We start from the raw sequence: 13,267 nt of genomic DNA on the forward strand, positions 1-13,267 counted from the left end.
TCAACTGCAGGTTTGAGCGCTTTTTGTCAGAACCTAGCGGTATTGTACATAGAACCCTTGACATAAAGATTATTGAGTACCCAAGTGTCAAAGTCATATTCACTCGTCGTCCAGGTTACTGGTCCTAAACAACAAAGCCTGTGCATGAGGTTCACCACAAAATCATCCAAGCAATGGGCTGGAGCAGGTTAACTTCAGTGTTTTGGGCTGGTGTGGTCACCACACAATCGTTTACCACACAAGTCTTTGGAACCAGCAACCTTAACAACTTGGCCAGTATGACGTCACATTTTGGTACTCTATTAGATACATCATGTCTTTCATAATTATTTCATCTGAATTTCTAAAGCCTGTATGCATCTTTGTGTGTGTGTTTTGCTTATTAATGCTATGTAAAGAGTGTGCCAAATATACTTAATCTTTTTTTCTTCATCTGCATTAAAAAAAAAGTATTTTAATTTGATAGCTGTATGGGGTATGATGTATGATTTGTTTATTATCAAGTAAGTTGTTGTTGCCTTGTTTTCATTTATTTTTATTTTGTTTTGGGTATATAGATTTTGTTGTAAATGTCACCTTGAATTTTTAATTTAGACCTTAGACAAATCCAGTAACTTGAATGAAAAATGGCTGAAATGAATGGTAGTTACTTGAAGAACTTGAAAAACCTAATTGAAAGTATGTTTCTCTATAGTAGAGGAGGACTAATTTCAGTTATTTGATGTACAAGGATATCGGAATGAAACACAAGCTTGATATCACAGTCATGTGGCAGGGTTGCAAATTTTCAGATTTCCATGATATGCCTTTTGATGATCTCCATACTTTTTATTTAAACTTAAAATTATTTGAACTTCAAATCTTTCCCACCTCCTATCAGATATTTCTGATGTTTTCACCAACAATGATTCTGCATTAATTTAGATCAAACTACCATCAAGCTTTAAATATGTTCTCTCTAAATTACCTCAATCAAGTGCATTATTTAGGTTCCTTTATCCAGGATTTATTCATTTTAATAGCATGCACCACTCAAATATAACTTGCATATCAGAATTGGTTTGGGGCGGGGGGACAAAGTCTTTATCTTGAGCACAAGATAAAGAACCAATTTCTATATGTGTTATTGATTAGTTTTTGTGTGTATCAGGTTATTCTCACAAAGAAATAAGCAAGGACACTGTAATTAGTTACAGTGTCCTTGCTTATTTCTTTGTGAGAATAACCCGATTCTTTCAGGTAGTCTATTCAAATATGATTGTAAAATTATTTACATTCTTTTGCTTCATGTTAAATCTTATTCTTAAATCTTTAAATGTCACATGCGTTTGAGAAATAGCCGTGATAAAAAATTAAAAGGAAATATGCATAGGTATGTTAATGTATATATTAAGTCACATATTATGTCATGTAATTTATATTTTAAGAACATGCCTTATCACTACCACCTTGACAAAAACAACACTCAAAGTGCAATTTAGAATGTAGATATTGTTTCTGTATATATAAGAAGTGTGTTTATATATAAATTTATAGCAATACAAATATGTATTGTTCCCTATTTGGGTGGATATGACAACCATTTTGTACAATGGACAAGTTGTAAGTCCAGTATAATGTACTTTTCTATGTATGTTTTCTGTGTGCATGTGTGTTTCTCGCCGAGCTTGTATATTCAGCTGAAATTAGTCTTTCTTTCATAAATATTGTTATAGCATGTGAATAGTTTCTTCCTTTTAATGTGAGGGAAGAAAAGTTTTATTGTTAATGATGAGTTAATGTATAGTAAACATGAGAACAGTATCGTGTACATGCAGGCATCACAATCGTGTGTGTCTATTGGTATAGTTTAAAGAGTAAAAACAAATTAATAGGGATAATATGCTTTGAAAGATATGTCCTTAAATTTTTTTCATTAGATTGTGTCTGTAAAAGGAAAACAAAATTGTCATGCATGATTACTAAAACCTTGTAAAGTAAAACTTAATTTTAAAAAGGGTATTGTGGGAATAAAGAATAGACACTTATTTCATATTTTTAAAGTAAAAAAGGAATTATTTTAAATATATTATTTGTATCTGTTATTTTTTATATTTTGTTGTCCTAACAGTTAGGAATTGGTGTGTCTTTTCATAGCCTTAAGGGGGATAGAGCAATGTTGATCTGGGGCTGCTCAGTGGCTGCCGGGCTCACGATCAATTGGGCAAAAAGAATTTCCATTTTCGGTTTAACTTAATAAAATTTGGAGTGGACTTTAAAAGATTATTATTAATATTATTATTAATATTATTATTTATTATGAATGGGTAGCTAGGATGCACCAAATCAGACTGATATCATCTGCTGAAAGCCAGAAGGGCATTGACTTGAATACTGTTACATAGGTGTATGTAGACTTGTAATTCCCCTCTTGCTCTGAGCAGTGGATTTATCAATGAAAGTAAGATGACTTTATAGATTTCTAGTGAAGTAACTTTTCTCTAGTCACTGTCATGGTATGATTTTTTTTATAACATTCCTAATGGCATCATAACATAGTTTTGTGACATAAAAACAGCTTTGTGACATAATATGCAAAATTCACATTAATTTCTAACATTTATTAAAATGTGAAGAAATGCATGTATGTGCTCTGAAAATAATTTTTTTTATCTGGTATGTGTAAATCCTGTAACTATTTAGATCAAACTTGTGAACTATAGGAACAAAATGATAAAATATATATAATATTTTAATATGATATTTTTAAGTACAATGTATGGAAAATTGAGTTGTGCAGCTAGCTGACGGTTCATATGGACCACAAATTAAAGATAAACTTGATTTCTGGTAATGCGATTGCATTATGAAAGAAAAGGTGTGGAATGGATCAGAAAAGTTGATCATATAGCATGTAAGTAATGGTGTGTAATGCAAGGTTCTGGAGTCATCAAAATCATCATAAATTTGGCAGAGTCTTGGTAAAGTAACAATCACTTACACAGAAAGATGTATATGGGACAACACACATGGTGTCGGGGCTAGTTCTACCCAGATTTCCTTATCTTTCTTTGCTCATTACTCAGCCAGTATACATTTTCTTCCAAAATTGTTTGGCACATGACATTTATTTGTAATCTTGAACATTCAGTGTAAGTTTTGTTGGATTCTGTGAGAATTCATTTTCTGTTTTTTTCACCAGAACTCAAGTTTATCTTTAATGATGTTATAATTTCCCCTACTGTAACCCTGTGTAACAAACTTGTTTTGGAATATAATTCATATTTGTGTAAATTTCTTTTGCCCGGCCACTTTCACGATTACAAACACAAGATATAATGTGTTCTAAACGTTAACATCATAATATTGAGCATATAGTAATTCGGTGCTATAGGTCTTGCCCATTTGGAGTCAACTAAATGTTTATCAGCATGTTTAAATTTTCTTAAACATATATCCCACTCAATTGAGCTCATTTTGATAACTCGATCAGCCACACTCAGCCAAACTCGGCCTAATGTCCACTATAAAAGGCTGAGTTGGCCGTAGTGTCAAGTTAGCCCTGACCCTTTTAAACCCATGTGGCATACCTTGAGTACACAACCTCAAAAATGTGCCCCCCCCCCCATCCCATTTTCTTTAATTTTCATTGGTATTTTATTTCAGTACCTCAATTCAGAGGCAGATCGAGGCATTATATTTCAGGTTTGATTGACTGAGTTTGTAGCTGCCAATATTAGTTCCCTCCCCTATCTATAATAAGTCCATTTTTATTTCCCTTTTAATATTGATGTATAATTTATTTATGTATGATAATATAACAATTTTCATAAATATTATGTTACAATTTATTTTTGAATATAATCGATGTATGATTTTCCTCTTTATTTCTACTTTTTGTGTGTATGTGTTTGGGTATGTGAATTGTATGTAGATTTCTACCTTTCTTTTAACAGACATCTACTTTGTCTTTTATTTAATTTACCTCTGCCGTGGATACTCTAATTCCATTATTTTCTTGTATTGGACAATCATTAGAGGAAACTCCTAGTTTGATCTATTCAGGTACAGTTTTGTTTATTTTAAAGATATAGCTAACAATATAAGTACCTATTCTGTAGTGGGAAAGAATATGTAACATTCAAATCAAGTTTAAACAACAATTGATTAATTTGTACACGTTTGTTGTTGTATTGTAGTCTAAAGGCAGGGAATGATGTGTGGAAATGTGTAAATAAATACTAGAACTCTATGAATTAAATGTATTAATTTGTTCAAGGTCGATTTATTGCTGAGTGATGAGGATATATATATATATATATATATGCTACATTGTGTTATTCTTCAACATCCAAAAAAATCAAATAAATTATTATTAAAGTGCTTTCGCATGTCTTATATACTATATTATTATATATCATCCTAAGTCATACCCATTTTTTTCTTCAATTTCGTGGGGGGGGGGGGGGGGGGGGTCCAAAGGAACTCTTACTTACATGTATATTTATAATATCAACCAGGTTAAAATCCTGTTCTTTCTTTTCGACACCATCCTGACTAACCCACTCATATAATACAAGGGTTCTCTGATATTTTAAAAGGAAAAAAAAGAAAAAGCTGTGTTGCTCAGGTGCAGACAGGTTGGGCTCCCTTTGGGATATATATATATAGGATTTTATTGAAATCAAAACATCAAAAACCAAGAGCAAACAGTCCAAAGACTGACAACTGTCTTGGGTACAAAAATATAATTTAAATCAAATATACATAATAAAATAGTAGTAATGAATAAATACATAAGTTACATAAGTTAAAATATCAAATAACTAAACTATTATCAAAAAATATTGCAAAAAGGACATATAAACAATAAGTATACATCATTACAATTACGTCAAAAGAGGGCTCTCGAGCTGTGCAAAATCTAAATCAGGTACAGACCGAGAGTCCAATAAAAGAAAATTAAAATGCATAAGACTGGGTTTAAAAAAGATCAATAGTGAAAAGAGGGGAATATGTCAGCTAAAGAATAATTTTTTAAATTTAAAGTATTGAGAAGGTACAAGTAACATACAATAAAGAAATTCCCAAGAGAGCATAGTAAGAGAATAGAGTAAGATAGAGGAAGAGAGAGGGAGAAAATAAGAAAGGAGAGGAGAGAGGGAGAGAGAGAGAGAAAGAGAGAAGGAAGAGGATAGGAAGAAAGTTAGGGAAATATCAATAACATCTGTAGAATTTGTAAAAACAGTCCAGGTATTCAACATTGTAGACATCATTGCAATTAACCCGAAATACATGAAACATACAATAAAGAAATTCCCAAGAGAGCATAGAGAGAGAAAAGAGTAAGATAGGGGAGAGAGGGAAGAGAAGAAAAGGAGAAAGAGAGAAAGAGAGAGAGAGAGAGAGAAAGAGAGAGAAAGAGAGAGAGAGAGAGAGAGAGAGAGAGAGAGAGAGAGAGAAGGAAGGGGATAGGAAGAGAGTTAGGGAAATATCAATACCAACTGTAGACTCTGTAAAAACAGCCCAAGTATCCAAGCATTATAGACATTGTAATTAATCTGAGATACATGTAACATACAATCTGTAGAATTTGTAAAAACAGTCCAGGTATTCAACATTGTAGACATCATTGCAATTAACCCGAAATACATGAAACATACAATAAAGAAATTCCCAAGAGAGCATAGAAAGAGAAGAGAGTAAAACAGATGGAGAGAAATAGGAAAAGAGAAAGGGGGAGAGAGAGAGAGAGAGAGAGAGAGAGAGAGAGAGAGAGAGAGAGAGAGAGAGAGGGAGATAGGAAGAAAGTTAGGGAAATATCAATAAAATCTGTAGACTCTGTAAAATGAGAACAAGTATCTAAACATTGTAGACAATAGACATTATTGCAAGAATTATGAAATACATGTACATAAAGGAAAAAGAAACATGTGTAATCTACCAAAGAAGAATGGAAGAAGAAGGAGGAGGAAAAGAGAAGAATTTGAGAAAGAGAGGGGAAAACACCAGAAAGGAAATTAGAAATCGGTAGATTTACACAAGTTTCATCATGTTGATTACCTTCACTGCCTGTGGTATAAAAGAATTTTGGTATCTGGATGTACGGCATGTTCCTGCATGCAGATATAAACTCAGTAAACTGAAAGATCTTTCCCTGGGGAATTTGGCTGCATGTATTGTCTTACATATTTATTTTTAAATTTCACAGATCTTATATGTAACGAAAATACACAAGCAACAAAATATGGTGGGGAGATGCTAAATTTATGAAATATGGTTTCATCTGCCCCATATAATACCACCCAGCCACCGTTACACCGTACCCTTGTTTAACTATATAACCACCCCATTATCCGACTGGTAGAAAGACTACAAACCGCGATTTGTGTGGAGAAAACAATATTTTTTGAAGACATCATGACGAGTCTAAGTCGTTTAGAAAAGCTTGGAACAGTATTTACAAGGTACGTAATGAAGAACGAAAACTTTGAATTTTAAATCAAGTGGTCCAATCAACCGTAAATGTGTGATTGGTGAGCTGAGAGCAGAGCAGGGCCTCGACTCTTGAGTGCAGTCCCACGCGTTCAGGTCTGTGTTGGTTGTGTGAGTTACTCAATTGTAAGTAACTCCAGGAAGCTCCAATTGTATGCAATTCTTTGTAATGCTCAACGGGGGGGGGGGGGGGGTAGAATAGCTCATATTTTATTTTACTCAACACCTCCCCCCCCCCCGGCCCCCCCCCCCCCTCGGCTTCAGCAAAATAAGTTAGATAAAATTGTGGGCGCTTGTTCAGAAATAGGTAGATCTAGAGTCTAGATCTAACGTACTTAGATCTAGACCTCTATCCAAAATTTGACCCGTAACTCTAGTCTAGCGTGGAGATACTTCTTAAACATACCCAAAATGAAGTAAATATCCATTAGATCTAAATGTCCAAATAAAGATAATGAGTTAAAATTTGTTATGTTTATTAACTGTTTTGTGTCAATTTTCTTGTTATTTTTGGAGTATTTTTCGGTAAACCGCTGCACAATACTAGTGCATAGCGATGGTGGGTTGCTGGAAAACACAAATACTCAAGATGTATGTGAAAAACGCTGTTTTTGCGTACCGGTAGTCAATTTGTTACTTACCATACGATATTAAATGGGCGATTAATTTAGTGTACTCGGGCACACGCTCTGAGTTCACTGCATTAAGCGAACTCCCTTTAAGTAATCTCATATGTACATGAAGTCTTGAACAAAGTGTCGACTCAACACACTTGCTGCTTCAAACAGACAATTTTTTTCTTCATCTTGTCATGTTCTAGACTTTAGAAATAGATTGTTATTATTTTTGTCTTCAGAGTTCGTGATCTAATGAGAGCAGGGGTGATGAAAGAAATGGATAAACCGCTCTGGTATGATGTCATGGCTACCTTCCCTCCGAGAGATGAGCCGACCTTCAAGCAACCAACCTCACCAGAACCTCTGAAGGAGCTTCTCTATCCAGAGGACAAACAGAGGGCGTAAGTTGTTAAACCTCTCCGTAAAGTCAAAGGAAAATAAATACATACATACTATTTAGCAAGTAGTCCTTTGCTCAGGTTTTAAAAAAATGGCAAGAAGTACATTAACATGGTTATAAGTCACTCTTGCAAAGTAACAATTTAGCTGTTAAGCTACTCATACTCTGGCATAAAAAATAAAGTGACCTTTACAATACAACTCCATTAATAATGGATGATTATCATTATTTCCAGTTGCCCTCGTTTTGAATCAATGACCATGATTGCTGTTCTGAACAAAACAGATTTTACAATAAGCCTTTCATGTACTGTATGAACTTATTATGAGGAAACAAATTTTGACCACTACCATAAGTTGCACTTTATAGAACATAATATTCCTTTTCAAAAAATGTCCAGAACAAAAACAAAACAAAAAACAATAAAATGAAACTTGATAATATATATTGATTAAACGTTTTCTTAAATTGAAACACAGTTTGATGTTAATTAAGTTTAGAATGTTGTCAATTACCAATGGTAATTCCAAAATGTACGTTGAATAATGCTGAAGTGGCCACTTAACAAAACGCTCATGTTATTTTAGTACCGGTACAGTTAAATAAATAGAATCATATTATCAATATAGATCCTGACAGTGAAACTGATGAGTCGACGCACACACAAAAATATTACTCAAAAATTGAATTTTGAAATATGTATAATTTTGTTCTCTTTTATTGATTTCATGTCTACAGAAAATTTTACCAGACTTATGCGGGCCAGCAGACCTTAGACTTAACCAAACATTCGTCAGTCAAAGACTCTATATGCAACAGGTCAGTACAACTTCAATGCAGTGGATACTCATAAAGAACTTTGATATAGCAAGAAACCTGATATAACAAAACTTTTATGGTCTCTAGTGTCCTTGTTAATACAAATCTTCACTGTAGTGATGGCTATCACTAGTGATTTACCTTACTTTTAGGCATAGAATAGTTCATTTGTTTTTTTATTCGATCAAAGCTTCCGTTTGGTAGCGTTGAAGGAACCTACCTGTCCCCATTCTTATTTCAGTGTCAATTTCTCAGAAAGAATTTAATTGCAAAGTCTGACATCCCTGCACTGATGCGTAAAACCTGGTGTGAATTTGCCAACTTCATCATTTGAGTAGAGTAGAGAGTTTTTGTACCAATTTTCGGGGGAACAAATGTATTTAGACATAAGAGCTATAAAAAAAAGTAATAGAAAACATAGAAATTGGACAGCACAATGACACTTTATTGCAAATATTTTTGTTTAATCACAGTGTTAAATAATAATGTTTAGCTGTCTATTAAACTCTTGCACAACATTGTTGAAAATCAGATTGGTATTTTTGTCTCCTTTTGAAATACTGAAGGTAAATCATTTAGTCTGACACATGTTTGATTCATGGAAACTTTTGAATCTGTTTGATTTGATCCCAAATCGGCATTGACTCTGTAGGTACATCCAGACATATCATGATCAGGAGGCTAAGAATGAAGGTATGAGTGTAGAAGATCTCATGGTTGCTACAGAACAAGCTCTAGCAGCTCAAGGCATCAATCTGCGGAGACGAGGAGTGCCCAGGATGCAAGCAAGGAAAGAGGCAAGTCTTAGTTTCATAAAAAATTGGGAAAAACTTGAGCAAATGCAGTGCAAAACTAGTTTGACTATCATGTTTCATTTAAAAAATAAGCAATTTATTAATAGACCCTGTTTAAAAACTTTAAACATTTTGAGTGACCCATTGAGTTTTTTTTATTTGATCTTGTATAAATCAGATTTTCCAGTGACATTTTAACCTGATATATATACATACATACATCCATACACCCTTGCATACACCCATTGTTAGACATGAATATATACTTTGTGTATCCCCTTAACTCAGCCTGTATAACTCCGTAATATTTTTTTCTCCTTTTTTCCCTACAAAAATTATGTGATAAATTTAGCTCATGGTGACTTTTACTTAAGATTAGACAATGTTGATAGCACCTTGATTATGATGATACTTAGAAATATTTAGAAATACTGTATGTCTTTATGTCATGTGAGTAGACCTTCCTGTTGATTATGTAAATATTTTGAAGATTGATTAGCATTACTGGAAATTAATATTTTCAGCTTTCCCATTTTACTTTGTAATTTGTGATTTGCAGACTCCATCACAGGAAAGGAAGCCAGAATTAGGTGGATTAGCCAAACTCCTACAAGACGCCTTAGCAAAGGAAGGACCACAAACCAGATGATAAGAAGAGGAAGAAATGAATTATAACTCTGTAAAGTGCTATCTGGGATTCAGGGAGATGCAAATCTGGTTTTACAGTGGCTGCTTCGAAAACATGGAACATTATCCCACTTGCAATTGAGAATTGTTCTGCCATGCCTCTTTCAAAAGATCCCTTAAAACATACTTCTTCCCTAGTTCCCTCAGTAACTTATTGCGACTTACCCATCATTTTATGAGTCTATGTATTCCATGTTTCTCTTCCCATTCTGTTATTTTGTAAGTGCTATGGTACTTTTTGTTTCTTAGCTCTCGTAAATGATCAATATTGTTATCATTGTTGGACTTGCAATAAAACTTGTTGGAGAGTGAGAGAAAGCCAATTAAAGAATGTCATTAGATCATTGCCGTGCTGCAAAATCTGATCAACAGGAATTTTTCGAAACTTGTAGCCAAATTGGATCCAGATCAAGTTGCAAGAAGGGAGCAGAGTGCGTGCACTATCATGTGCAGATTTAGCAATTGAATGCAATGACCAGGGATTTTTTTTTTTTTCAATGTAAAGCGCTTAGAAATAAAGTATCAAGCACTATACAAAGGAAACCATTCTTATTAAGACCTTAGACCAATACCATAGTTCTTTTACATACTGTAGCTTGTATGAGGGTTACTTTAGATCCAATTTCTCCATGATCAGTTTATCATAATCCAAGTCTTGGCTGACAACAGACTATACAACATCAAAGCTCATTGAACCCTTGAACTTTATTATTTCTATTTACCTTTCAATGACTGTCATTACATAATATAACTATGTGACTGTTAAAATGTGACTTATCAGTTATATCACTTATCAGAGGTGTTGAAAGGGAAGGTAGTTGGGTAAGAATTTGCCTTTAAGTTTTCTATCATTGGTATAGTATTCAAGTGGTTTAAGCACTTGACTTGGAATTCAAAGGTCGTGGTTCGACCCCCAACACGTCACTAGTGTCCTTTGGCAAGGCATTAATCTTCATTTGCCACACTCGACCCAGGTGAGGTAAATGGGTACCCGACAGGAATTAATTCCTTGAAATGCTGGAGTGCTGTTAGGCAGCTAGGCTAAAGCCGGGGAAATAACAAATGCACCTTGGAATAGAATTTCTAGATAGACGCGCTAGAAAAATGCCTATTTTTATTATTATTACTTGAACCTTGAACATTGATGAGATAATCCCTGAAGCAGCTTTTCTAAGCTAAGCTGGGATGGGATGTATTGTGACAGCAGGTGATGGTGCAGACAATGACAGAATGGTGTAAAATGTCTACCGGTATATACAATAAACTTATTTGATGTTGGGTATATTTCCAGTATATGACACCGTTTTGGGTGGTAAGGCTGCCCTAGTATATTTTTTAGTGCAGGGAATTCATGTTAATAAATGGCCTTATGATGTGATAGTAACATAGATTTCAAGATTAAATTTGGAATTAAGTTCAAAAATAAATGTGATATAAAAAAATTACAGTTTCAATAATACTTGTATTTCCAATTTTCTTTTTTTACCTGTGAACACATGTTTCCCTTTGATTAGTAATACACTTTAAATGTCCACCAGCATATCTACGTACCACAGCTAGGCACATATTGTCAGTGAGGGCCAGAAGGGCTTTAACTCTGTGTAAAATTCTATCAGCTAATGCCCTTCTGGTTCTCAAAAGACTTAAAAATATATCACATGATAGCTGTCGATATTGGGAATGAGGTTGAGATTCCATTATACAAAATAAGATTCAGGGACAGATGGGATTGGATTGAGAGATTACATCTAAGAAAATATGAGGGAGCAAAGAGAATTGTATATACAAAAATGACAAATAAAAATATGAATAAATAAAGTTGTTTATAAATCATGCTCGACTTGATGATTTTTACTGGAGGAAGAGAGTGTAAGCAAAGAGCGAAAGAGGAGGTAATATAAGTGTTCATGTCATGTGCATTAATTTTGAAGAAATACAAAATCATGGTACAAGTTATTTTTGCAAATTTCATAATAGGTAGGACCCTCTTTGACAGTGAGAGGAGAGAGGGAGGAAGGGAGGGAATGAGAGAAACAGAAACAGAGAGAGAGTGATAGTGAGAGACATACTATAGACTTGGACCCCGTTCTCGCTCACTTTCTGGACCGGTCTAGCTTGCAGTGTGAACCCAAACTATGCCAGGAAGCGATCTTCAACCGGAAGTGAGTGTGTTTTGGCGGGAAAGTAGTGAAAGGGAGAAAAAGATCAAAGTACAAGAATAAAAACAGAAAATAATATAAGGAAAGATAGAGAGAAAAGAATAATATAAGAGAACATAATTATATTCATTTATTTATTCGTAGCAACCAAAGGGTTGGATAATTGATATAATACCCGATATCAGACATTCATTTTCAACAATGATTATAAACATTATTCAATTTCATTTTCGAAAAGGGAGCAAGAGAGGGGGAAAAAAAAGAAAATAAGAGGTGAAAAAAGTTGCAGAGATCAATCAGTAAACTCTATATCCAAATATAAAAATAGATACTATAATTATAAAGAACCTTAACGTATGGGTATAAACTGTACTGAATAATTATTTAAGATTGATACTCTGAAGCAAAGATAATAAATCATTAAAATATCAGCTGCATGTATCGGGGTACAAGTTCAAAAGAATATGGAAGGGTTGAAAATGTATATTGCACTAATCACCTTCTTATAATACACACACCAAGGGTTAAAACTATTCTTTAATCGGTTTGTTTTACACCTGGGCAGACTCACTTGTTTACTTCTCCTAAGGTTATATTTTGTCTCTCGTTTTGGTGGGAGAAGGTCATTTATTTTGTGTTATGGTTTCTGTATTTGTTTATATAATTGCAAGCACATATTATTTCTACGATCAGCTCGGGAATCAATGTTCAGCACATTTAAAGCGTCAGTATAAGATAGGTTGGGGTGATTATTCTCAGGGCACGTTTTTGTATTGATTCCAATAAATTAGATTCCTCTTTGGTTAGGCCCCCGTGAAAGACACATGCATATTCCAATACAGACCGCTTGGTAGTACCTACACAGATCGTCTTGAACAAGACCGGCTCTACGCTTGGACCAAGATGAACGACTTACAGCCTTTGCATACACCTTTCCACATGAGTATTCCAATTCAATCTATATTCTATATAGAAGGTGATAAAAGGAAGAAACAAAGAATAATATAAGTAAAAGTGACAGGAGGTAAAAAGATATCGTAAGGAAAGATAGGAAGATAAAACAAGTATATTGATAAAAACAAATAATAACATTCGAAAAGGTAATAGAAGGAAGAATAAAGGAAGCGTAAGGAAAGATAGGAAGAGAAAATAATAAAATAATAAAGACGAAGGAAAACGTAATTAGAAAGATTAAAAAAAAGAATAACATAATAGAAAAGGTTATAGAAGGAAGAAACCCCGAAGGATAACATAAGAGACGGTTATAGAAGGAAGAAACAGAGAATAACATCGGAAAAGGTGAAAGAAGGAAGAAAC

At 33.9% G+C, this 13,267-nt stretch overlaps 1 protein-coding gene across 1 annotated transcript; it reads left to right on the top strand.

The window, feature by feature from the left end:
* Positions 1 to 6,318: 6,318 nt before the first annotated feature.
* LOC754512 (28S ribosomal protein S23, mitochondrial) lies at positions 6,319 to 9,895 on the top strand. Its single transcript, XM_003726444.3, has 5 exons — positions 6,319 to 6,446; positions 7,331 to 7,492; positions 8,230 to 8,310; positions 8,963 to 9,107; positions 9,664 to 9,895. Exons 1-5 carry the CDS (start codon positions 6,400 to 6,402, stop codon positions 9,751 to 9,753), a joined length of 525 nt encoding a protein of 174 aa, XP_003726492.1. The 5' UTR covers positions 6,319 to 6,399; the 3' UTR covers positions 9,754 to 9,895.
* Positions 9,896 to 13,267: the final 3,372 nt, after the last annotated feature.

The sequence above is a fragment of the Strongylocentrotus purpuratus genome, unplaced genomic scaffold (assembly GCF_000002235.5).
Source record: "Strongylocentrotus purpuratus isolate Spur 01 unplaced genomic scaffold, Spur_5.0 spur5_scaffold_2, whole genome shotgun sequence".
Taxonomy (NCBI): domain Eukaryota; kingdom Metazoa; phylum Echinodermata; class Echinoidea; order Camarodonta; family Strongylocentrotidae; genus Strongylocentrotus; species Strongylocentrotus purpuratus.

What these genes read in the sequence shown, in the direction of transcription:
- LOC754512 (XM_003726444.3), top strand. Translation starts at nt 6,400, where the DNA reads ATGACGAGTCTAAGTCGTTTAGAAAAGCTTGGAACAGTATTTACAAG. An exon ending in CTTGGAACAGTATTTACAAG is followed by an intron (nt 6,447 to 7,330) that starts GTACGTAATGAA and finishes TTTTGTCTTCAG; the next exon opens with AGTTCGTGATCTAATGAGAG. An exon ending in GGATGCAAGCAAGGAAAGAG is followed by an intron (nt 9,108 to 9,663) that starts GCAAGTCTTAGT and finishes TGTGATTTGCAG; the next exon opens with ACTCCATCACAGGAAAGGAA.